The sequence below is a fragment of the Apodemus sylvaticus genome, chromosome 9 (assembly GCF_947179515.1).
Source record: "Apodemus sylvaticus chromosome 9, mApoSyl1.1, whole genome shotgun sequence".
NCBI lineage: Eukaryota > Metazoa > Chordata > Mammalia > Rodentia > Muridae > Apodemus > Apodemus sylvaticus.
In genome coordinates, this window is record NC_067480.1 from 27,118,191 (window position 1) to 27,146,002 (window position 27,812).

Here is a 27,812-nt window from a genome sequence, read left to right on the forward strand (position 1 = left end):
GGACCCAAGCTCAGAATTGTAACAATCCTTGTTTTCAAGTTCCCAAGAAGCTGACTCTCAACAGTATTTACATTAGTGTGTGTGTGTGTGTGTGTGTGTGTGTGTGTGTGTGTGTGTGTGTGATGTGTCAGCCCTACTCACTTTCCCTCAGTATCAGCTCTGCATTATCACAATAGCCCCTCTCCTCACAGAGAGGAATGAAGGACACAAACACGAGTAGTTCCAGATAATGTCCCATCTTCTTAACTAATCCAATAAACAAAAAGAATCTCTCACTAAAGTATTCTGCAAGAGCCCCAAGGCCAGGTTCTCTGGGGCACATGCCTGTTCTTGTACCAAACACCACAGCAGAGAAATAATTGAGACTAGACCAGTTTCTTAAGCTTTTTCCTCTTGCATTGTCTTTCACTCAGGACATGTTTCAGTGACACTAGGTATACAGCATAAGATGAAGTTTACAAATTAAACAATTACTAATAAAATATCATAAAGCATTTTTCTTTTTCTCTGTTTTTTTGAGGCAGGATCTCACTCCATAGCTCAAGCTGCCCTGGAACTCACTATGTAGTCTAGGCTTCCTTCAAACGTGCAACAATCAGCCTGCTTGAGCCTCCAGAGTGCTAGGATTACAAGCTATTGCCATCACACCTGGCATGAAATTTATTTTTAAAACATTGTCAGGTATTCATATAATTTTATCATTTATTAAAGCTTTGATATGGGAATATTTATTTTATAGGAAGAACTAAGTCAGCCGAATATTTGATGCTATAGGATATACTAATAAATTATATAAAACCAATATTTTTTCACAGTTGATCAATGTTTTGATCTTATAATTATTAATACTGAGAACACTACTTCTCGGCAATATATATTATAAAATTTTAAAATAGGTTTAAAGGCAATATAAAAATTGGAGACAAAAAAGGACTAATCCCAAGCAAAATTCATTTAATATTTTTTTAAAACTCAGTCAGCAACTCAAAGAACAATCTTTTCTAAGTCAAACATTCTAGCAATATCAAACCCAAAGATATACTAATTTAACACTCTGAATATCAGAAGGGAGACATTAAAAGTCTTTGTTTTCATTATGCATCATGAATTCCTGATCTCTCCAAAATTTTAACATGAAGGAGTGTTGTATTTTGTCAAAGGCTCTTTCACCATCTAATGAGATAATCATGTGACTTTTTTCTTTGCATTTTTTATATAGTGGATTACGTTGATAGATTTTCATATATTGAATCGTCCCTGCATCCCCTGGGATGAACCCTACTTGATCGTGATAAAACTTGATGTTTTTGATGTGTGTTCTTGCATTTAGTTTGCGAGACTTTTTTGAGTATTTCTGCATCGAAATTCATAAGCAAAATTGGTCTGAAGTTCTTGTTCTTTGTTGGCTCTTTGTGTGGTTTAGGTATCAGAGTAACTTTGACTTCATAGAGTGAATTAGGAAGTGTTCCTTCTGTTTCTATTTTGTGGAATAGTTTGAGGAGTATTGTTATTAGATTTTCTTTGAAGGTCTGGTAGAATTCTGCACTAAAACCATCTGGCCCTGGGCCTTTTTTGGTTGGGAGGTTTTCAAATACTGCTTCTATTTCCATGGGGGGGGGGACGGTGAGGGGTATGGTATTGTTTAGATAATTTACCTAATCTTGATCTAACTTTGGTACATGGCATGTCTAGAAAATCATCCATTTCATTGAGATTTTCCAGTTTTGTCTAGTATAGGTTTTTGCAGTAAGATCAGATAATTTTTTGTTGTTATGGCTCCCTTTTCATTTCTAATCTTGATAATTTGGACACTGTCTCTGTGCCCTTTAGTTAGTTTGTCTAAGATTTGTTTATTTTTTGTCTCTGTTTTGTTTATTTTCTCAAAGAACCAGCTCTTGGTTTGGTTGATTCTTTATATAGTTCTCTTTGTTCTAATTGGTTAATTTCAGACCTGAGTTCAGCTATTTCCTGTTGTCTACTCCTGTTGGGTGTGTTTGCATTTTTTTTTTTCCTAGAACATTCTGGTGGGCTGTTAAATTGGGTCTCTCCAATTTCTAAAACAATATACAGCAAACCAACATCCAACATCAAATTAAATGGAAGGAAACTTGAAGCAATCCCACTAAAAATGGGGACAAGACAAGGCTGCCCACACTCTCCCTATCTATTCAATATAGTACTTGAAGTTCTTGATAGAGCAATTAGACAACAAAAGGAGATCAAGGGGATACTAAATGGAAAGGATGAAGTCTAAGTATCACTATTTGCAGATGATATAATAGTATACATAAGCAACCCCAAAAATTCCACCAGAGAGCTCCTACAGCTGATAAACAACTTCAGCAAAGTGACAGGATATAAAATAAACTCAAACAAATCAGTAACCTTCCTTTATATAAATGATAAGCAGCTGGTAAAGAAATAAGGGAAACAACTCCCTTCACAATAGCCACGAACAATATAAAATATTTTGGTGTGATTCTAACCAAGCAAATGAAAGACCTGTATGATAAGAACTTCAAGTCCCTGAAGAAAGAAATTGAAGAAGATCTTAGAAGATAGAAATATATCCCATGCTCGTGGATTAGTAATATTAATATAGTGAAAATGGCCATCTTACCAAAAGCAATCTACAGATTCAATGAAATCCCCATCAAAATTCCAACTCAATTCTTCACAGACATGTAACAAGAAATTCTCAACTTCATATAGAAAAACAAAAAACCCAGGATAGCGAAAACAATTCTCAACAATAAAAGAACTTCTGGGGGAATCACCATCCCTGATCTCAACTTATACTTCAGAGCAATAATGATTAAAAATCCCATGGTATTGATACAAAGATAGACAAGTCAAACAGAATTGAAGACCTAGAAATAAAGCTACACAGCTATAGACACTTGATTTTTCACAAAGAAGGCAAAACCACACAATGGAAAAAAGAAAGCATCTTCAACAAAAAAGTGCAAGTCCAACTGGATGTCTGCATGTAGAAGTCAAATAGATGCACATGTATCACCCTGCACAAAACTCAAGTCTAAGTGGTTCACAGACCTCAATGTAAAACAAAACACACTTAAATCTAATAGATCAGAAAGTGGGGAATAGCCTTGAACTCATTGGTACAGGATACAGCTTTCTGAACAGAATACCAATGACTCAGGCATCAAGGTCAGCAATTGACAAATGAGACCTCACAAAACTGAAATGCTTCTAGACATGCAATAGGACAAAATGGCAGCCTACAGATGGGGAAAAGATCTTCACTAACCCTATAGCTGATAAAGGGCTAATAGCCAAAAAATATAAAGAACTCAAGAAGTTAGACTCCAAAAAAGTCAAATAACCCAATTTAAAAATGGGGTACAGAGCTAAACAGAGACTTCTCAACAGAGAAATCCCGAATGGCTAAGAAGCACTTAAAGAAATATTCAAAGTCCTTAATCATGAGGGAAATGCAAATCAAAACAACCCTTAGATTCTACCTTACACCAATAAAAATGGCTAAGATTAAAACTTCAAGTAACAGTACTTGCTATCGAGGATGTGAAGCAAGGGCAACACTCCTCCATTGCTGGTGGGAGTGCAAACTGGTACATCCACTCTGGAAATCAATCTGGTGATTTCTCAGAATACTAGGAATAGTTCTACCTGAAGACCCAGCTATACTGTTCCTAGGCATATATTTAAAAGATGTTCCACTATGTCACAAGGACATGTGCTCCACTATGTTCATAGCAGCCTTATTCATAATAGCCAGACACAGAAAACAATCCAGATGTCCCTCAACTGAAGAATGTATCAGAAAATGTGGTTCATTTTCACAATGGAATACTATTCAGCTATTAAAAATGAGGACACTATAAATTGTGCAGGCAAATGAATGGAACTTGAAAATATCAACCTGAGTGAGGTAATCCAGACCAAAAAGGACATGCATGGTATATACTCACTGATAAGTGAATATTAGCCAAAAAGTACAGAATACCCATGATATAACCCACAGACCTTAAGAAGTTTAATAAGAAGAAAGGCCCAAGTGAGGATGCTTCAATCCAACTTTTGCCAAGTTTTTTATAGCTAACTCATTCAATTATATGACCTGCATACTCATAGATAAGGACTAGACTGAAACTTCCCTAGGTCAGTGGAGTATGGACATGTGTCTCCTAGTAAAGAATAAAGATCCAAGTTTTCTTAGAAATGATCCAAGTAGGATCCTTTTTAGAGAAAATTCTGTGTTTGTATTCCTAGAAGTATACTGATAGGGCAGTTAATACTTGCTTGAATCAAATATTATTCCTTTTAGAATTACACCAATTTCTGACACAGAATCAAAGGAGAAATATAATACTATTCAGAAAAGAAAATAACCTAAATGTTTCAATAACTTGTCAACTAAAATAACGATCATTTATATTTAAATATTTTATTTATATAGAGGCTAAGCTAGTATCTAATCTCAAATTCCCACATCTTACCACCCTGTAGTAAATGCATTCCACATTTCACAGATACTTCAATATCCTGGAACTCACTGAAAAGTAAATTCAGCCTGCAAACTATCTCTAAAATGAGACAGGTTTAGTGAAGATGTTTGCAGGCAAGAGAGCATCAGGCACCAAAATAAGGGCCATATTCCAGGCTTGGCATAGTTTGTATGGTTGATCTCTACTAACAGACCAAAAATAACTACCAGAAAATACAGAAATAGGGAGATGGCTCAGGCAGAAAGTGCCTGCCATGTAACCTGAGTTTCATCACTGAACCCACATAAAAAACCTTGCAATGATGACATGTGCCTATAAATCCAGGAACTATATAGCCAAGTAACTCCTTGGCCTCACTGGCTGACCAGTCCACCCTAATCAGTATTGTCTAGGTCCTAGTAAGTGATCCTTAAAGTGGGTGGGCCCTAGATACTAAGAAAAAGAAGCAGTTGACTTCTGGTCTACACACACACACACACACACAGAGAGAGAGAGAGAGAGAGAGAGAGAGAGAGAAAGAGAGAGGGGGGGAGGGAAAGAGAGAGAATTATCTGTGATTGGGGTTTAGACAAAACAATTTGAAGAAAACTGGGTATTACCAGGGACAAAATGGCCCAAATCATGTTGATAAGAGGCAATGCATAAATAAGATGTGACTGATGTAGATAAAAAAGAACCTAATAAGGTTTTACAAAACCTAAAAGAAAAACTAAGTACATGCATTAAAAATTCTCAATCACATTCATTAGCACAAATAAGTAATAAAAGTACTCACACACACACATACACAGACACATATACACACATGTGCTGGGGTGGGGAGGATCAAAACGTTAATAAGAAACAAATTAGTAATATAATCCATAAGTGAATAAATGATCTAAACAAATATACTTCTCAAAAAAGTAAAATACCCAATAAATATATTTTTAAATGCTCAATATTTTTAGCCATCAAGGAACTATAAATCAAAACTACATTGAGAGTTCACCTCATCCCAGTCAAAAATGACTATTTTTTTAAAGTAATAATAATAAACTCTGACAAGGTTGCAGAAAAATGACCCCTATCTACCAGGCAAACAACCTCATCTACAGTAGCATTTATTAAAAAAAAAAAAAAAAAAAAAAAACACTTGGAGTAAACTAACCAAGGAAGCAAAGAATTGTACAACGAAAACTTTAAAACTCTAAAGAAACCAAAGAAGGCTACAGAAAATAGAAAGGCCTCCTGTGCTCAAGGATTGGTAGATTCAATACTATGAAAATGACTATCATACCAAAAGCAATATATAGTCAATGTAGTATAATCAAAATATCCACACCATTCTTCACAGAACTATGTATTAGAAAATAAAGGCCAAATTTCCTGTGTCAGAAAAAGGAAATGTAAGTGTGGGGAAGGGAAAACTGGAACAAACTCAGGGGTGTTACACTGGAATTGGAGATTTCTGCATGGACACTGTCAATAGGACAAAATGGCAACCAACAAATTGGAAAAAGATCTTTACCAACCCTACCTCCAACAGAGGGCTAATATCCAAGATATACAAAGACCTCAAGAAAGTAGACTCCAGAGAGCTAAATAACCCTATCAAAAAATGGGGTACAGAGCTAAACAAAGAATTTTCACTTGAGGGATATCAAATGGCTGAGAAGCACCTAAAGAAATGTTCAACATCCTTAGTAATCAAGGAAATGCAAATCAAAACAACTCTGAGATTTAACCTCACACCAGTCAGAATGGCTAAGATAAAAAACTAAGGAGACAGCAGGCGAGGATGTGGAGAAAGAGGAACACTCCTCCACTGCTGGTGGGATTGCAAGCTGGTACAACCACTCTGGAAATCAGTCTGGTGGTTCCTCAGAAAACTGGGCATGATACTACTGGAGGACTCTGCTATACCACTCTTGGGCATATACCCAGAGGATTCCCCAGCATGTAATAAGGATATATGCTCCACTATATTCATAGCAGTCCTATTTATAATAGCCAGAAGCTGGAAAGAACCCAGATACCCCTCAACAGAGGAATGGATAAAGAAAATATGGTACATTTACACTATGGAATACTACTCAGCTACTAAAAATAATGAATTCATGAAATTCTTAGGCAAGTGGGTTGAACTAGAGAATGTCATCCTGAGTGAGGCGACCCAATCATAAAAGAACACACATGGTATGCACTCACTGATAAGTGGATATTAGCCCAGAAACTTGGAATACCCAAGAAACAATTTACATATCAAATGATGCCCAAGAAGAAGGAAGGAAAGGCCCCCTGGTCCTGGAAAGGCTCAGTGCAGCAGTGTAGGGGCGTACCAAGATAGGGAAATGGGAAGGGGGTGTCTGGGGAACAGGGGGAGGGAAGAGGGCTTATGGGACTTTTGTGGAGAGGGGGTCCATGAAAGGGGATATAATTTGAGATATAAATAAAGAATGTATCAAATTTTAAAAAAAAAGTATTTGTTTTCTACCATGAGTACTATATTTCTAAATGAATGCATAAAATCCAGTATTGTTTCAAATTCATATTTCACTTAAAGTAGTGTTTCATTTCAAACTAACAAAATTTCAAATGTTCCCTAAAGGCTTTACACAATGTACTTGTACGATTCAGTAACACAAGAGGCAACTATTGTCAATTAGAAGGCTAGTCTAGGTATCTCATGTGAAATTGCTCTGGAGGAAATCTACTTATGGGACTTAACTACGAAGAAACTCTCGAAAAGAGCAAAGGACTGGTCATGAACTATAAAATGTATCAAAACTATATGTCCACATGTACTTGATAACATAAAAGCAAAATGCTTATCTACACTGTTATTGAAGGCTTCAAGTTAACACAAGCCCAGAGATTTAGTAAGAAACTTACATTAACTAGAAGATCTCCAGATTTACTGGCTAAGTCTCCAGCCATGCATAAAAATGCCTCTGTTTTGTTTCCTTCAGTAGGACTTCCTCTGTAAACAGCAAAGTTACATACTAAAAGGAAAGCTACTTTTCAACAAAGTAGACCAGGTAATAAAAAAGAATCTGAAGCCACAAAGTCACTGTGTAGCCCTGAACACTGACAACCCTGAAAACTGACCTTAAGAGGAACTGCTGGAATCTGATCACAAAGGAGTTCTGCAAGCTCCTCCAATTTGGGCTTCAGGTAGGGGTAGTAGTACAACTGGGGTTTGGGTTGGGTTAGGTTGGGTTGTTTGAAACAGGGCATTATGTAGACCAGGCTGGCCTTGAACTCACAGAGATCCTGCCTCTGCCTCTCTGCCTCTCTGCCTCTCTGCCCCTCTGCCTCTCTCTCTCTGCCTCTCTCTCTCTGCCTCTCTCTCTCTCTGCCTCTCTCTCTCTCTGCCTCTCTCTCTCTCTGCCTCTCTCTCTCTCTGCCTCTCTCTCTCTGCCTCTCTCTCTCTCTGCCTCTCTCTCTCTCTGCCTCTCTCTCTCTGCCTCTCTCTCTCTCTGCCTCTCTCTCTCTGCCTCTCTCTCTCTGCCTCTCCCTCTCTGCCTCTCCCTCTCTGCCTCTCCCTCTCTGCCTCTCCCTCTCTGCCTGCCTCTCTGCCTCTCTGCCTCTCTGCCTCTCTGCCTCTCTGCCTCTGCCTCTGCCTCTGCCTCTGCCTGAATGCTGGGTTAAAAAGTGTGTGCCACGTCACTTCTGGAAGATCCTGCTATACCACACCTAGGCATATACTCAGAGGATTCCCCAGCATGTAATAAGGATACATGCTCCACTATGTTCATAGCAGCCCTATTTATAATAGCCAGAAGCTGGAGAGAACCCAGGTATCCCTCAACAGAAGAATGGATGCAAAAAATGTGGCATATATACACAATGGAGTACTATTCAGCCATTAGAAACAATGAATTCATGAAATTCTTAGGCAAATGGATGGAGCTGGAGAACATCATACTAAGCGAGGTAACCCAGTCTCAAAAGATCAATCATGGTATGCACTCACTAATAAGTGGATATTAACCTAGAAAACTGGAATGCCCAAAACATAATCCACACATCAAATGAGGTACAAGAAGAATGGAGGAGTGGTCCCTTATTCTGGAAAGACTCAGTGTAGCAGTATAGGGCAAAACCAGAACGGGGAAGTGGGAAGGGATGGGTGGGAGAACAGGGGGAGGAAAGGGGGCTTATGGGACTTTTGGGGAGTGGGGCGCTAGAAAAGGGGAAATCATTTCAAATATAAATAAAAAATATATCGAATTAAAAAAAAGTGTGTGCCAACACATCAGCCTCATTTTTTTTTTATCTTAAGCAAGGATACCTTTTAGATGATGAAGTAAGTTTTTTTTAAAACCAACAATTTTCTAAGAACACAACTCAAAAATTAATATTGTTTTCTATGAATCATTTTTAAAAGCTGTGTTCCCTACACTGATAGAAACAAAAAATGTGCCCCATGTAGGCTGTTTCTACCATGTAACCTTAGTTTATGCTGCTGAAAAAATTCTGAAAATTACCCTGGGCAGAGATTTTTTGTATACTAAGTATCAGCCAAGAACAAATTTTTACAGCTGACTTCTAAACTCTTTAAAATTACACTTTATAATGGAAATATTGACAGATGTTTTACCCTAAAAGCACTGTTATAATATTTCTAGCTTTTAAAAATGCAAAACTATGAACTCAACATCAAAGACCAAGGAATGAAAAAAAAGTCATTTAGTTATACAATTAACTTTTTAAATAGGTATAAATAAAAATATTGTTTTACCACAACCAGCAAGATGGCTCTGTGGGTAAACGCACTTCCTGCCAAGCCTGAAGACCTGGGACCCACATAGTGGAAAGAACCAACTCCCACACAGCTTTCTTCTAACCTGCACATATGAGCTGTAGCACACACACACTCACACACACACACACACACTAAATGAATAAATAAATAATAAATATTTAAATACAGACACACTTTATGGATCAAATATGTTTACAAGCCCTAATGGCTGCATTTATTTTTGCAAATGTTCTGCTAAAGCACTAATTCAGCATTTCAGTGAATAGAGAACTTACCCCAAGCATGATAAGTCATCAGTGTATGACTTAACCTGTCAGCCTATGTGCAGACAGATTCCGGTGCTTGCTTCAAAAGTCTGAAGAAGGGGTATAATATAAATTCATACTGACTCAAAAAGTACATCATCTTGGGCTTTGGAAAACTTGCAAGATAGAAAACTAGCAACATAGAAAACCATTCAAGAAGCAGGTACTCAAACCTATGATAAGGACATCCTATTGAAGACCATAAAGTCAGGCAAAGTAGACAATTGTGGCTATGTAAACTTTACCCCAGATGATCCACACTTTTCAAATTCAGTTCACTAGTTCTAATCAGAACAAAGCAAGGGTAAGCTACTCTCAGTAATCTCCACCACAGTCTTACAGTAGAACACCCACAGCATAGCATACACCTCATCCTCTAAATGCCACACAAGGCCATACAAGGAAGCACACACAGAACTAAGACCATAAGAACACTGGTACCTGGTTTTGTGGCTCAATACTTAGTTTGATGTCCTAATTCATCCCCCTTTAAGAGAAGTTACCAAGGCAAATCACTGTCTGTCTGCTTGATATTGTCTGAATTACACAGTGAAACCACTAAGGATGGGAAATATAACAGGTTAGTAAAGTACAAAGGTAAAATGTTATTTTACCTTTTGCTATTTGGAAAAGCATTTGCTTTTGGAAAATTTGTAGCCAAATCCATCATGCTTATCTTAATAATTACTATTAAAACACAATTAAATTAAAAGGGCTGGAGAGATGACTCAGTGGTTAAGAGTGATAGCTGCTCTTTCAGAAGACCCAGGTTCAATTCCCAATGCCCACATGGCAGCTCACAACTGTCTATAATTTCTGTTCCAAGGGATCTGACACTCTCACATAGACATGCAGGCAGAACTCTAGCATACATAAGAGAAAAATAAATTATAAAAAACTTAATTATATTTGTGTACTAATTAAAAGTAGTACAGAGGAATGCCATTAAATTTTCCTCATGTTCTAATACCTTTAATCAGTATAATCCAGTTTTATTTGCATATAGAAAAGTACACAAGCCATAAATACCCAGTATGATGGAATCTCACAAAGTACACATACTGATGTGACAAGTATACAAGATGAGGAAACAGGATCATCAAAATACTAGCTTTCTATGCTGCACAAAAGTACCCACCTACATACACGTCACTGCTCCAGGCTCCTCCTAGTTCCTACATAACTCCTCCTGAACATGGGTAAAGGCTCATGCACATAGACTGTGCCCCAGCACGAAAGATTAAAAGATGGCAGCCTAAAGAATAAGATAGAAGCAAAGACTGATTTCTGTATTGATGGATTCTCAACAAGGGGTATCAGTAAAAAGCTTGTGGACAAAACGGCAGGAAGGTGTAACAATGACCACTCCAATCTGACCTGGTCTACGTAAGGTCATGTCCCCTCTTTTTACCCAGGATTCTAAATTGGAAAGGGAAGATGCACCCACATCATTATGTTAGCTAAGGCAATAGTCTTTCTTTCATTTTTCAGAAGTCAGAACATCTGGAACATTGAGATAAAGCTAGAACGGGTTAACACAGCTTCTTACATTAGGACTGTGCAACACCTTAACACAAAATGTGAAACTGCTAAGGTTTGAATTTTTATTTTATGCACCACATGCATGCAGTGCAGAGAAGCCAGAAGAAGGTGTCATATCCCCAGGAACTGGAGCTACAGATGGTCATTAGCTACCATATGAGGCTAGAAACTGAGTCCAGCACCTCTGCAAGAGCATCCAGTACTGTTAATTGCTGAGCCATCTCTCCAGACCATGCTAAGAGATTTAACTTATGTCTATAAGAGCTAGAGGAATTATGCCCAAGAAGCCAGGTCCATGAAGAAGATTCCACCCAGCATATGTCCTTCCTGTCTACTCCCCCTCATTCCCTCCCTATAAAAGCCCTTTGTGAACCTGATACCCTATAATGAAGCTGTGAGGACCATAGTCCCTCCATCTTATAAAGCCCTGCCCTTAAATAATTTCCTTCCCATCAAATGGCAAGCAGCAAGTTGAACAGGAACAAAAGAAAGATTGGACAAAAAAGTAAAATTACTCCTTATCAATTTCATTCTTTTAAAATCACTTACGGACTGAGTACACATTGCCATAAATTCCTTAGATAATAAAGTGTTTAAACTATTTTCTAGAGGGAAAATTAAATAATCCACTTAAGAATGACTTCAAATAGACTTTTCTAGAATGGACAGGTATAGAAATCAGCTTATCTAGTCAACAGCATTTTGACATCATATGCTCAACCCCCAAGCAAAACATAACTCCTCCAACCAAAAGGAGGAGGGAGACTTGTGAGGAAGCCTCCACAATACTTGCACATGTGCATGTGCACACATTCACACACACACAAACACACACACACACCCCTAATACACCACTTTTTCACCATCAAATCAGGAAAGACTACTTATCTCCCTCTCTAAAATTGTTCTGCTGTTAATTAATGCAGGAGACAGATCAGAGCTTACAGATCCTGGCTTCCAAAAGTTAACAACCTTTATTTCTTTTCCAAAACCCAGTGACATAATATATGGGCTTCTGTGTGCACTGAGCTAAAAGGCCTTGCTCAATATTGCGTCCAAAAGTGTCACATAAAACTCAGATGGATCTTTGGGGGACAAAAGCTTTGAAAGTAAGGCCCCCATAGGTGCATTCACACCTAACAAATGATATAACTTTCAGTTCTTTTCCATAGCACTCTATCATCTGGATGTTTTTGTATCTTTTGCAACATACCTTATAATTATCCCTAGGTTTAAGGTGTAGCACTATTTAAAAACCAGGCATGAAAGTACATACCTGTAATCCCAGCACTCCAGGCAGAGACAAGGTTATCCTTGGCTACACAGCAAGTATGAGGAAGGAAAGAAGGGAGGGAGGGAGGGAGGGAGGGAGGGAGGGAGGGAGATAGGTAAAGGAAGAAAGAAAACAGAATAATTTATATTTTATATTCAGAGAGAAAAATTCTATCTAGCTCCCATGTACAAACACCTAGAAAACTTGCCTGAACTATTGCTGCTTTCCCCATCAGTGTCACTTAGTATTTAAGAAAACAAATTTCTGCTTCGTAAGATCACAAAACCTAGTGAATTCACCATATGCTCTTTTTTTCTAGTCACAAAGTGTTACATCAAAGAAATGAACCAGATGTTTTTCTAATGTTGTCAAAATCTGAGGTTGTTCAACAAATCTTTACTCCCTGCCTACTGTATGCCAGGCATCAGATGGCTGGCTACAAGAGAAGTAAAAGAAACAAATGAAACACACACTTTCAGAAGCACCCATGACTTCCCAAGGACTATCCTAGATGACTCTAAGTCATTAATTTCTACCAACAAACACCCCATTTACAAGTGAATACTTTCTCCACTTCAAAGCTCAGAGCCAGGAAGTAAAAAATCTAGAATGTAATCTCAGTCGGACTTGAAAAGACTGTGGTCTAATGGGACACTATTACTATAATGCCGGGTCCCTACATGAGCAGTTTAGATTAAAAGGAACGAATGCTTCTACTTCTTTAAATACATTGCCTGAAATGTTTTCTTCTCTCCTAAATGTTCATCTGGTAAACTTTCAATCTGCAAGTCAAATATCATCCATTATAAGAAACTTGATTTATTTATTTTATGTATGTGAGTATACTGTCATTGTTTTCAGACACACCAGAAGAGGGCATCAGATCCCATTACAGACATTTGTGAGACACCAACCCTCTGGGAATTGGTTGCTGGGAATTGAATTCAAGAGCTTTGAAAGAGCAGTCAGTACTCTTAACCACTGAACCACCCTCCAGCCTGGGGTCCTCTGAAAGAACAGCCAGGGCTCTTGACTACTCCAGCCTTTAAATGTTCTCTGTTTAATCTTTAATGCATATGGGTGCTTTGCCTGCATGAATCTGCACACTATGTCTATGCAGTACCCATGGAAGCCAGAAGAGAACATGAGATCCTCTAAAAATGAAGTTATAGCTGGTTGTTAGCCAGCATGGTGAGCGCTAAGAACTAAACCCAGGTCCTCTGGAAGAACAAGTGCTCTTAAACTTCCGAGTTATTTCTCCAGACCCTTGAAAGCAATTCTTAACAGATACAAGAAAATCAAAATGATCCTTGTATTCTAATTGATCACTATGGATTATGATTATAAAGCAACAGAAGGAAAAACCACAGAATATGTATAAACCCAAAGAGCCTAAGCACCACGGCACTGAACAAGGAGAAATCACGAAGGAGATAAAGCCACTCCTAGAGTGGAATGGAAATGGAAACATGACATACCAAACAGACATGTAAGAGGGATGTTTATAGCTCCAATTGCCTACAGAAAAATGAGAATGATCTTTAAAAAATAACTTAATGATATATCTCAAGAAGAAGACAGCAAACAAATCAGTAGATGTAAAGAAATCATTAATATCAGGGGAGGAATTAAATGAAATGGAAACAAAACAAAATAATACAACCATGACAACGATGGCTCTTTGAAAAAGCCAAAGTAGACAAACCCTCAGACAAACTAAGCAAAAGAGAGAATCTCCAAATAGATAAAATTAGGAATGAAAAGGGGAGCCAGTGTACGAGACAAACGGCAGAAAATCATTAGGTCTTACATACAAATATAAATTCCATAATTCACAAAGTCAAAAAGAACTAATTTCTAGATGTATTAAGACCACAAAAACAAAACCATGGTAAGATAATCAATTTAAATAAGTCAATAATAAGCAATGAGACTGATCCAATAATTAAAAATCTCCCAACTAAAAAAAGCAAATCCAGGCCCAGGTAGAGTCACTGGTGGATTTTGTCAGACCTCCAAAGAAAGACTAGCATCAATGTTCCTCAAACTATCCATACAATAGAAAAGAATGTTACCAAACTTTTATGAAGCTATACTAAACCTAGAGACACAACAAGAAAATAACAAGCACATATGCAAAAATTCCCAACAAAATACTTGCCAAACAAATTCAAGAAAATTTCAAAAAGATTATTCACAGTGATCAAGTTGGTTCCAGATTCATGAATGGTTCAAAATACATAAATCAACAAATGTTATAAACTACATAAACCCTCTCAAGGTCAAAAACCACACGGTCATCTTGATATAAAGAAAGGACTTACAAAATCTAATATACTTTCATTTAACATCTTGAAGAGAGCTGGGAGATGCCTCAATGGTTTAGCATTTGCCATACAACACAAGACCTGGAGTTTAGTTCCCCAGAACCCACACAAATGCTGGATGGGAAAGTGACCTGCCTGCAATTGCAGCCTCTGAAAGTGGAGACAGAGGATATTTATAATTGTGTGGCCTTGTATCTGGGCTCTCAATTCAATTGATCCACCTGCTGGATTGTGTGCTGGCACTATGTGTTTTGTTTTGTTTTGTTTTGATTTGATTTGGTTACCTTGGCTTTGTAGTATAACTTGAAATCAGGTATAGTGATATCAAAATAAGCAATATCAGCAAGCTCTGTTTTGAAAGACCCTACCTCATTGAATAATGTGGACGATTTATCAAGGATGGTACATGAGCACACCTCCCCCACCCTTTTCCTCCCTCCCTTGCTATCAAATACACACACACACACACACACACTGGAAAATTGGAAATAAATTCAAAATAAAAAGATTGTATCTAACCATCAAAAGGTTATATATGATAAACGTAGAGCAACATTATATTAAATGGGGCAAAGTCAAAAGCATTTAGACTAAAATCAGGGACAAGGGAGTCAACTATCACCAGTCTTATTCAATATAGAATTAGATATCTTATCTACAGCAATAAGTGAAACAAAGAAGAGATACAAATAGATTATATTTGTAGGTGATAAGATTCCATATAAGAGACCCTGAGGAATTCACTAAAAAAATCCTAGAATTGATAAACACTTTCATCAAACATCAGGAGTATAGAGTAGCACACAAAAGCCAGTAACCTTCTTATATAGCAACGACAAACTTAATGAGAAAGAATAAGGGCTACACACACACACACACACACACATCTTGGAATAACCCTAACAAAAAATGTGAAAGATCTCTAAATGAAAACTTTAAAATACTGAAGAATAAAATTGAAGAAGGCACTAGAAGATAGACTTTCTATGCTCATGAATTGATAGGATTAATACTGTAAAAAATGGTCCTCTTACCAAGAGCAATCTACAGCTTGAGTGCCATCTAAATCAAAAGACCAGTATGTTTCTCAGAAAACAAAACAAAATATTAAAATTCATATGGAAGCACAAATAGCTAAAGTAATTCTGGGCAAAGGAATGCTACTGAAGATATCATTACACCTGATTTCAAGTTATATGACACACCTATAGTAATGGGAAGAAAAATAAAGTGCTGTTACAAAACCAGACACATAGATCAATAAAACTGAGAGCCCAAATACAAGACCACACTACTATAGCCAACTGACAATTGACAAAAATGCCAAAACTCATTAGAGAAAAGACAGCACCTTCAACAAGTGGTGCTAGTAAAACTCAAGGTCTATGTGAAGAAGAATGAACTTAGGTCTTTCTCTCTCACCCTGCATAAACATGGACTCCAAATGGACCTAAGTCCTCAACTTTGAAAGTCATATCTAATCCTGAGTCCCTTGCTTGAGCTCTGCTTCCTGTCTGTCTTGAAGCCAACGGCCTCCTCCATACACTCATACTGACCCGACACCATGTTCATAGGGCCAAGCAACCATGCACCAAACCCTCTAAAACCAGATCTGAACTCTCTGAAAGCATGCACCAAACTGTGTGCCCAAAGCAATCTGCACTTATTTATCGGGTATTTTGGCCCCCACTCTGTAAAAGTGATAAATTTTTGTTGACTTTCAATAAGATTTCAAAATATATTGAAAAGAACTAAAACGTGGTCTCAATTAATGGAAAGAAAACAGAAAAATGCATCATTACAGATAGACGCTAAGAGGTAATTCTTTGGGAAAAATGAGTGAAACTGGAGACTATTAAGAGAAATGATGTAACTACTTGAACTTAAAAGGTCTCTGAAAATGGGAAGGAAAAAGGTTATAGAACTCTTCTTAGAATAAAAACAATTCAAAACAGATCAACCTAACCTTTAGTCAATAAACATATTTTTCTGCCTACAACTATATGAATAATCTCTCTCCATTTGCTACAGCTAACAGTTGGGGGGGGGGGGAGAGAGAATACAGGGAGCACCTGGAACCTACATAGGGGGATTCACATCACTTTACTCACAGAAGCCTGCCCTCCAATTAAAACAGTGTGTGTATATGCACGTCCTCTCTTCAGTTCTTTGTTTGGAAGGTAAAGAAGTGTTACAATACTACGTGAATGTACATCAACTGCTGAGAAGATAAAATGTGGTTCAGCCATCCAATGTATCATAGCCACCAAGCCCCCAAAATGTTGATGTGTTACAACACAGAGGAGCCTTGAAGATATGCTTTTAAGGACACAAAACACAAAAGGACACTAGTCTGTTCTCCTTAATCATCAGTACTTTTTAAATACTAATGCTCGGACAGATCACACAGGGCCCTTGTTAACCGAGGATTTTAATGCACTGAGTAGATCTTAGGAATGTGTGGGGCTGCTGGCACATGGACCACACGTGGAGTGCCAGCGTTCAGATTAATCCAAAAGGAACAGCACACTGAACACCAAGTGTATATCACAGAGAAGTGGCAGAAAGAGCCAATATGTCCCAGCTGCCAATGCTCAACCCATTTTCCAATGACAACCAGATCTTACCCCAAAAGCCTGAAACAACAGCACTTACCAGCTACAGATACCGTCATAGATGGTTACACAGATTCCACTCCCAGCTGTTCATGTGTTCAGGGATACAGAGAAGGGTTGGGCAATGTTACAACCCATGGTGAAGGGTTTTTTTTTTTTTTCTGGAACCATCAGTGGACGCTGCAGTTTGAGCATGCCCTCCTCATACATCAGGAGGTAAGGCTTTACAGATGGTCAGGTCATGGAGTCCTTCCTCCTCTGACAGTGCAACACACTCTCAATCTTGTCCTTCTTTCTTTCTATAATATTCAAGTAAAGGTCAATGCCTACAGCAAGTGGCAAAGGGTAAGGGTGAGTGTGGGGCTCAATTAGGAAATTAATTCAGAGGCAGAAACAAAGAATCAAATTGGAACTGAAACCCCTCCCCTCATACACAACTGAATCTGTATGCTTTTGGCCACTAAACTGTAAGAACAAGCTTCTTTTCTTTAGAAATATTTTCAAATATTTTGTTACAGCAGCACAAAATGGACTAAAACACTAGGTTTTCAAGTGCACAATCTGCCTGTGCTGGGGCCTTAGGAGAAAGCATCTACAGCTACTACTCTGCCCCATATAAATCACCCAGCTGATGAAAACTCCTGAATCTAAAGCAGCTTGCATTCTTAGATCAAGTCTTCTGGTCCTTTACACACTCCATACTTAATTTTCTTCCCAGTCATTATTCCCTCCCAAAATTTATTTCCAAAAAGCATTCCATGGCCCTCTCCAGGACTAGCTGATAATCTTGTTGATACCCCCTTCATATACAGAATGTTTTGTCACTCCACTTTTCTCTGCATTGCTCCTCTATACTACCTTTCTCAAGCTGAGTTCCTCAGGAGAATTAGCCTTATCACACTAAGGCATTCATTATGTCTAACAAACTCACGCCTCTACTTTACATCAGAAATAGCACTATTCAAATACCATCCTTGCTCCCAGCAGTCCTCACATCCATTTCTGTGTTATGTGCTGGTATTCCTGACTAGATTTCTAAAATCAGCCACAATAACTGGTTCACTCTCCACATAAGTACAATGGCAAAGTAGTACATGGCCTACTACATTCCCCCTGCTAACAATATGTATTTCAAGCCAATGATCTGGGTCACTCCCCTTTCTCTGTACCAATCTATAAAGCATCTCTTTTATTTCTGACTCTATATTCACTTCATATTTGTGGCTTTGCATTTTGTCCCTTGCCTACTGAATGTTAGGACATCATGTACCCTGACACTTTGTCTACAGATACAATCAATCCCTATTGCTTTCAAAGAACTTAGGAGACACATGCATAGTGGAAGGAGTACATGCCAGTGGAAATGTAAAGATCAGGAGTTCAAGGCTAGCCTCAGTTACATAGTGAGTTCAAGGCCAGCCTGAACTATTTAAGACCCTGTCTCAAATAAAGATAAAAAGGGGACTGAGTAGAGAGATATTTGTCCTTTTTGTGATCACTGCAAAGAGAAACTCAAGTTACCACTGTTAATAATGACAAAAATGAAAGCAAAACCCAAGGACAATAGAGGAGAAACAGAATGAGAAGCTGGACTAAGCCATACTGAACAGAGAGTCATGTCAGAGAGTTAAGATGGACAATGTGGCCTCTATTCCAAATACATCATTTAGAACATCATCTGCAAGATTCATTTCTAGCCTGATCAAAAAACACCTAAAACAGACCATCAGTATGGTTCAGAGGGTGAAGATGCTTACAGCCAAGACTAAAGACTGATTTCAATCCCTGGGACTCACACAGTAGAAGGAAAGAACATGGCACATGCACTCACATGGATATACATACTTACATTCATACATACATATATACATACTTACATAAAACAAAAAGGTTTTATTGGACCTAAAGCTGTGGTGAATACATCCAGGTTTACTTGTTTATATTGTTGTTGCTGTTTGAGAGTGTCTCTTGTAGGTCAGGCTAGCATTGACCTCTCTCTTCAGTCTGGAATGACTCTAAACTTCTGATCAACCTACCCTTTCATCCTGAGGTCCTCATAGATTGCAGGCCTGTGCCACCATGGCCTGCTTGATGTGAGGCTAGGGATCAAGCCCAGTGCCTTGTGCACTCTGGGTGAGAACTTTGCCAACTGAGCTATTAATAACTCCTTAGCTCCCAGAATTCTTTTTTCTTTTAAGAATTATTTATTTGGGGTGGAGAGATGGTTCAGTAGTTAAGAGCACCTACTGCTCTTCCAGAGGTCCTGAGTTCAATTCCCAGCAACCACATGGTGACTCACAACCATCTCAAAAACGAGATCTGACACCCTCTTCTGGAATGTCTAAAGACAGCTACAATGTATCTATATATAATAAATAAATAATTCTTTTTGGAAAAAAAGAATTATTTATTTATTCTTTTTGGAAAAAAAGAATTATTTATTTATTTTTATGTGTATGAGTACACTGTAGCTGTCCTCAAACACATCAGAAGAGGGCATCATATCCCATTACAGATGGTTGTGGGCCACCATGTGGTTGCTGGGATTTGAACTCAGGACCTCTGGAAGAGCAGTCCCTGCTCTTAACCACTGAGCCATCTCTCCAACCCCTAGAATTATTTTTTTATTATTTTTATTTTTATTATATTCAACACAATATATATCTGCATACCAATCATAAAAATGATGGACATGTTATTAAATGGGCATAAAAAGATAAAGTCTTTTTATTTATTTCTTTGTTTTGTTTTTAGTGGAGCTTAAAATCTTGGCTCTTACTGTAGTACAAACCCAAAATAAGAACAATTATAAGACATTGGAGTTCATTGTAATAAGGCTCTACTTCAATGTCCCTCACATCACCCAAGGATTTTACCTCTGTAGTAGCTAAGAGTTGATAGTTCTGCTGCGCCAAGGAATGAATTGTAAGCACAATTATTTGGATATAGATTTCCTGCTATGGTCAAAGCTACTTGACTTGAGTGATTGTCATCATTCTAAGCCCACAGGGAACAGGTTACACTCATTTAAAAAATGGTGTATGTGAAATTGCATAGCAAATGACTCCCATGAAGAAGTATGGAGAGGGTCCTGATCCTGGAAAGGATTGATCTAGCATGGGAAGGGAATATAAGGACAGAGAAAAAGGAGGACGGTGATTGGAGAAGGGATGGAGAGAAGAAGGTTTATGGGACATATGGGGAGGGGGGATCCGGGAAAGGGGAAATCATTTGGAATGTAAACAAAGAATATAGAAAATAAAAATATTAAAAAAAAAAAGAAAGAAAAGAAATGGTGTGTGTGTTAAGATGGTCTATCCATGAAGTCATCATCAACTGTTTCAATGAACAATGGTTGTGCTTGGAGGGGGGCACTGACATTAGCTGAAAGTAAGATTTTGGTTCATTGGCTGTGATGATTTTGAAAAACATTCATCTCAGAAAAAAGAGTAACTTATAAGGTCATCTTCTCCAAAATTGATACTATAATTATAAATATCAAGCAAAACATTCAGTCTCACTATCTGTTGTTCTCTTACAAGCCACCTCCCATACAAACAAGCAGAAAGTGTATATGGATTGTACAATATTGAACATATCTCTCCAATTACCAAATTAGAGAGACCACTGGGTGACAGCAAACAAATTTCTAATTCCTCATATTTTTGAATTTCAATTGATTAGGATATAATGGTAATATTAATTTTCATATTGAAGATATTAAGGAAAAGTGATTGTTACTTCCTGTTATTTTTGTTGTTAGAGGTAGAAGTATGTTTGTGTATATTTGTTGAAAGATTAATTTCTCGCTTTTTCCAGAGTGTAGTTTCCCTCCTTGTGTTGGTGGTTTCCATCTATTATCCTTTGTAGGGCTGTATTTGTGGAATGATATTGTGTAAATTTGATTTTATCATAGAATATCTTGTTTTTCTCCATCTATGGTAACTAAGAGTTTTGCTGGGTATAGTAGCCTGGGCTGGCATTTGTGTTCTCTTAGGGTCTGTATGACATCTGCCCAGAATCTTCTAGCTTTCATCATCTCTGGTGAGAAGTCTGGTGTAATTCTGATAGGTCTGCCTTTATATGTTACTTGCGCTTTTTCCCTTACTGCATTTAATATTCTTTCTTTGTTTTGATTATTATGTGCTGGGAGGAATTTCTTTTCTGGTCCAGTCTATTTGGAGTTCTGTAGGTATCTTGTATGTTCATGGGCGTCTCTTTCTTCTTTTGTTTTGTTTTTATTTTATTTATTTATTTATTTATTTGTTTGTTTGTTTGTTTGTTTATTTTTGAGACAGGGTTTCTCTATGTAGCTCTGGCTGTCCTAGAACTCACTCTGTAGACCAGGCTGGCCTCGAACTCAGGAATCCACCTGCCTCTGCCTCCTAAGTGCTGGGATTAAAGGCGTGCGACACCACCACCCAGCATACTCTTTCTTTAGGTTAGGGAAGTTTTCTTCTATAATTTTGTTGAAGACGTTTACTGGCCATTTAAGTTGGGAATCTTTGCTCTCTTCTATACATACTATCCTTAGGTTTTGGTCTTCTCATTGTATCCTGGAGTTCCTGAATGTTTTGGGTCAGGAGCCTTTTGCTTTTTGCATTTTCTTTGACTGCCTTATCATTGTTTCCTATGGTATCCTCTGCACCGGAGGTTCTCTCTTCTATCTCTTATACTCTGTTGGTGATGCTTGCATCTATGACTCCTGATCTCTTTCCTAGGTTTTCTATCTCCAGAGATGTCTCCCTTTGTGATTTGTTTCTAGTTCCATTTTTAGATCCTGAATGGTTTTATTCATTTTCTTCACCTGTTTGCTTGTGTTTTCCTGTAATTCTTTAAGGGATTTTTGTAATTCCTCTTTAAGGGCTTCTAGATATTTACCTGTATTCTCCTGTATTTTTTTTCTCTTTTGTTATTTTTTATTAAATATATTCTTTTTTGTTTAATTAAAATTTTTATTAAATTAAAACCTGAAAGCACTTCATTATTTTTTCCAATCTACGGAAATCAAAAGCATAAATCTCTAGGTTAAGAATTCTAGGAGTTGGCTAAACATTTTTTTTATTGTAAAATTGAAGATTTATGTGGAAAATATTTCTGATAGAAGAGATATATAGAAAAACATGCTAGAATTGACATTTTCATGGAAAATTAAAGAGTAAAGTGGTAGACATAAAAAGCATTGCTAAATTAATTGAAAAATGAAATAAATATTTTATGATAGAATTGAAGATTTACATGGAAATATTTCTGATAAAATTGTAGAAAAATGTAGAAAAAAATGTTAAAATTGAAGATTATCATGGAAATTTTATATAAATATAATAATGGTAGGCATAAAAGCATTCCTAAGTTGATTGAAAGTGGAATTATAAACATTTTCTGATAAAGTTGAAGATTTACATGGAAAATATTTCTGATAAAATAGAAGAGATATATAGAAAAACATGCTAAAATTGAAGATTATCATGAAAAATAATGCAGATAAAATGGTAGACATAAAAAATTACTAAATTAATTGAAAGAGGAATTGCAAAGATTTTCTGATAAATTTGAAGATTTACATGAAAAATATTTCTGTTAGTCTATGTCTTTTCATTGGGGAATTGAGTCCATTGATGTTAAAAGATATTAAGGAATAGCGATTGTTGCTTCCTGTTATTTTTAATGTTTGTGTGGGTATCTTCTTTTGGGTTTGTTGGAACTTTCTTGCTTTTTCTAGGGTGTAGTTTCCATCCTTTAGTTGGCCGTTTCCATCTATTATCCTTTTATTGGGCTGGATTTGTGGGAAGGTACTATGTAAATTTGGTTTTATCATGGAATATCTTGGTTTCTCATCTATGATGATTGAGAGTTTTGCTGAGTATAGAAGCCTGGGCTGGCATTTGTGTTCTCTTAGGGCCTGTAAGTGGTCTGCCCAGGATCTTCTCTAGCTTTTATCAGATCTGGTGAGAAGTCTGGTGTAATTCTGATAGGTCTGCCTTTATAAATTACTTGCCCTTTTTCCCTTACTGCTTTTAATAGTCTTTCTTTGTTTAGTGCATTTGGTGTTTTGATTATTATGTGCTGGGAGGAATTTCTTGTCTGGTCCAGTCTGTTTGGAGTTCTGAAGGCTTCTTGTATGTTCATGGGCATCTCTTTCTCTAGGTTAGGGAAGTTTTCTTCTACAATTGTATTGAAGAGATTCTCTGGCCCTTTAAGTTGTAAATTTTTGCTCTCTTCTATACCTATAATCCTTAGGTTTGGTCTTCTCATTGTGTCCTGGATTTCCTGGATGTTTTGGGTTACCAGCTTTATACATTTTGCATTTTCTTTGACTGTTGAGTCAATGTTTTCTATGGTATCTTCAGCACCTGAGGTTCTTCTATCTCTTGTATTCTGTTGTAGATGCTTGCATCTATGAGTCCTGATTTCATTCCAAGATTTTCTATCTCCAGAGATGTCTCACTTTGTGATTTTTTTTTATTATTTCTACTTCCACTTTTAAATCCTGGATCGTTTTGTTCAGTTCCTTCACTTGATTGCTTGTGTTTTCCTATAATTCTTTAAGGGATTTTTTTGTTTCGTCTTTAAGGGTTTCTGCCTGATCTGCTGTATTTCTTTAAGGGATTTTTGTGTTTCCTCTTTAAGGGCTTTTACCTATTGACTGACATTATCCTGTATTTCTTGTGTGTATGTGTGTGTGTGTGTGTGTGTGTGTATGTGTGTTTTCGAGACAGGGTTTTTCTGTGTAGCCCTGGCTGTCCTGGAACTCACTCTGTAGACCAGGCTGGCCTCGAACTCAGAAATCCGCCTGCCTCTGCCTCCCAAGTGCTGGAATTAAAGGTGTACGCCACCACTGCCTGGCTCGGCCTGTATTTCTTTAAGGGAGTTATTTAAGTCCTTCTTGAAGCCCTCTATCAGCATCATGAGATATGATTTTAAATCCAACTCTTGCTTTTCCGGTGTGTTGGGGTATCTGGGACTTGCTGTGGTAGGAGAACTGGGTTCTGATGTTGCCAAGTAGACTTGGTTTCTGTTAGTAGGGTTCTTGTGCTTGCCTTTTGCCATCTGGTTATCTCTGGTGCTAGTTGGTCTTGCTGTCTCTGACCGGAGCTTGTCCCTCCTGTGGGCCTGTAAGCCTGTGTCCGAACTCCTGGGTGACCAACTCTCTTCTGTCAGGGTCTATGCACAGAAGGCTGTGAAGCTGCCTGGATCCCTGGTGCAAATGGAAGCCTGAAAACCTCTAAGTCCCAGCTGCTCCACTGATCATATTCCCTGTGCGCTCCTAGCTGTTCTCTTCCAGAGAGAAGGTGGAGATCTCACTTCCAGGATCAGAAGTGAAAGCATTGCTGGGAGATCACTCTTTCCTGGTTGGCTGTGCACAGAAGGCTGTGGAGTAGCCCGGTTCCCTGGTGCAAATGGTGGTGGGAAGACTTCCATCCCAGCTGCTCCACTGATCATATGTCCTGTGTGCTCCTTAGCTGTTCCCCTCCAGAGAGAAGGTGGAGATCTCACCTCTACACTCAGAAGTGAAAGTGCTGCTAGGAGATCACTTTGTCCTGGTGGGCTGTGCACGGAAGGCTGTCCTTCTTAAAGTCCTCTATCATCATCATCAAGAGAAGTGATTTTAGACCTGAATCTTGCTTTTCTGGTGTGATGGTGTAACCAGGACTTGCTATGGTAGGAGAATTGTGTTCTAATGATGCCAAGTCACTTTGGTTTCTGTTGCTTATGTTCTTACACCTCCCATCCTCTGGTTATCTCTAGTGCTACCTGCCCTCCCTATATCTGACTGGAGCCTGTCTTTGCTGTGATCCTGGTTGTGTCAGAACTCAGAGTCAAGCTGTCTCTGTGATCCTGTGATTCTGGAATCCTGGGATTCTGAGATCCTGGGTGTGTCTGAGCTCCTGGGAGTCAAGCTGCCTCTGGGACCCTGAGATCCTGGTGTGACCAAGTTCCTGGGATCCTGGGATCCTGAGTGTGTAAAAGCGCCTGAGAGTGGAGTTTCCTCTGGGTGTTGTAGAACTGGCTACAGAGTTTGCACCCAAGGTCTGCTCAGGGCACCAGCCCAGACAAACCAGAGGGAACCCGTGCCACTGTTCTGGCAGAGTTCCTGCATGCCTGGGTCCCACTGATCCCAGTTACTCCCAGTGTTTGAACCAATAAACACTTTCAGCAAAGTTGTTGGATACGTGATTAGCTTCCACAGCTTCTAGAACTTGGACAGTGTTCTCCAATCAAGTCTTCCCCAATTGTAGCCATGTCTCAATTTCAGAGCTTCCCTGAGGTCCCCTCACTGCACCCAACAGCTCAGAGTAGGACACAGAGAACCATTCAAGCCTGCATAGCCACAGCAAACTTCTGCCCCCTAGAATTCTTAATTGACTTTAAACTAAATGTTCTCACCTTAAAGAGAAAATACAGGAAAAAAGAAAGAGAATACAGAACTCAGACAACTAATTCCTAAGAACTTACAGAGACAAAGACTTCTTAATATTTTCTAACTTAAAATCTAAATACTCAAGAATATTCAATGTTGAATTAGTAGATTTTGGAACAGAGTCAAGAGTCAGACATTTTCTAGCATAGTCAACATACGTTTTAAAAATGAGAAAAAGAAACCTGTATTCAGACTCACCAGATTCTTTACAGAGGAGAAGCAAGGTCCTTCATAAGGTATAATTACAACCTCTACAACAGAGCTGGAAACTACAGCTGGAAGCCCAAATCCTATAATTTCTATAAGCTGTGTTGAAACACAGCCATACATGTTCATTTACATACAGAAATAAAAACAGCAAAGAAGCTGTGATCAATCTGGAAGGCCCATGGTCTAAAATGTTTGCTATCTAGCCTTTTCCAGAAGTTTGTCAAGTCCTCCTGTACAAAGTTCCTATGCTCCCCAAAACTGTTCACTGAGATAGCTCCCTTATCCTGGCCAACTGCCCTGGTGCATTACTTCTGAACCCCTGTCTGGCGTTCTCGGCTTGCCTCTGTGTCTGCCTTCAGTCCCATGGCCGAGTCCTCTGCTCTCTGCCTCTTCCCGTTTCTCACATTGTGTCTGTCTGTTCTCATCGCTCTGTTCTCAAACTCTAGCTCTGAATCTCTGGTGAGATCTTCCTAATTAAAATATAAATAATGAAATCAAAATTGCACATTTTTCACATAGGCTACCTGAGCAAGAATCCCAACTTAAAACACTATATTTAACTTTCTTCCATCTCAAAACAACAGTGGACATCAGCTGCCTGTCCTTATTCTGAGATCACTGGTCTTGCTGGGTCTTCATATGCACTCCTTGACTAAAGGTGCTTTGGTTCCTGCCTTCTTACTCCACCAAAACTGCTCCAACAATCAATATCACAGATGTCCTATATTAACCAAAACTAACTTCCCAGGGAGAGTTCTTTCTCTGCACCCCTCCTGCAGATGTCCCTGTCCTGTTCCCAGGACCACATGCTCTCATGTGTCTTTCTGCCCTGGCTTTCGCTCCCCTTCACTGGATGTTCTTCCCTGCAGATGCACTATGCTTCAGTACTCCTCAGGTTCCATACTTCTTTTCATAAAATCTCCTACTATCTCTTCATAAAAATCTCCATTTAATGAAGCCACTGAGATCCACCAAGCATCTACTTCTAGTCAAAGTCTCAAACCTTAGCTCTAAATCCTAAGAGAAAGTTCCCTTCTAGCTTTACAAATTTATGTTCCTATGCCTATCAAACTCAAGACCAAATGAATTCTTCCTGCCTTAGTCTCTGAGCCTACTCCCTTTTCTAGATCCTACCATAGCAAATAATGCTGATATCCCCTCATTGACCTAAGCACGAAGAATTAGACTCATCCTAGTTTCTAGTTTCTACCTTCTACTTTGTTTACTAACAATCACCAGATTTACTCAAGCCTAAAGTCAACTCACTTTCCTCAATGCCATCGTGGCTTATCATTCCTCCATAAGGCTCTCTGAACAAATGTTTCCATCAATCTCCCACCATCTTTCCCCCTTCCCTTTAAGTCATGCACCCAACCAGCCAAAATATTTTAGTATACAACTGTGATTATCCACTCTCCAGAGAAGTCTATGGCTTTTCCAATGCTTACATGTTAATATTAGACTTTCTTACACAGCAAGACATTATAAGATCTGACACCACTCCTCACATTTTATTTACCAGCTTCATCTTGTCTCTTGCATTTTAAGTTTCAAAACACTAAAATATATGAGGCTCTCCAATTCTACCACTGTTTTCTCAATAGCCCATTGTACAAAATATTTCTGCCTAGTATATATTACCTAGGTTCATAAGACAGTAGTGTGTGTCTGTGTGTATGTGTGTTTGTATGTGGGGGGGGGTGCACGCGCGCGTGCGCGCGCGCACACACACACACACACACACACCCATCCTATATCATTACTGAATAAGGTAGACCTATTGGCTTAAAATAAAAAAGAGAATCTGAACAACAGTAGGAGGCAGCAGTACTATACCCTTAGGGATACTGTTATGGTTTGTAAATATTACAGATAAAT

At 38.3% G+C, this 27,812-nt stretch overlaps 1 protein-coding gene across 3 annotated transcripts in view; it reads right to left on the reverse strand.

Moving 5' to 3' along the window:
• The window catches only part of Dis3l2 (DIS3 like 3'-5' exoribonuclease 2), a 345,312-nt gene that overhangs the window by 265,491 nt on the left and 52,009 nt on the right, over positions 1–27,812 (reverse strand). For 2 of the 3 annotated variants that reach the window (XM_052192651.1, XM_052192652.1), the window contains exon 6: positions 12,364–12,405. The exons of the other annotated variant lie outside the window; for it this stretch is intronic. In XM_052192651.1, coding sequence (XP_052048611.1) covers positions 12,364–12,405 — 42 coding nt within the window. The remainder of the gene's footprint in view (positions 1–12,363; positions 12,406–27,812) is intronic. 3 annotated transcript variants of the gene reach the window in all.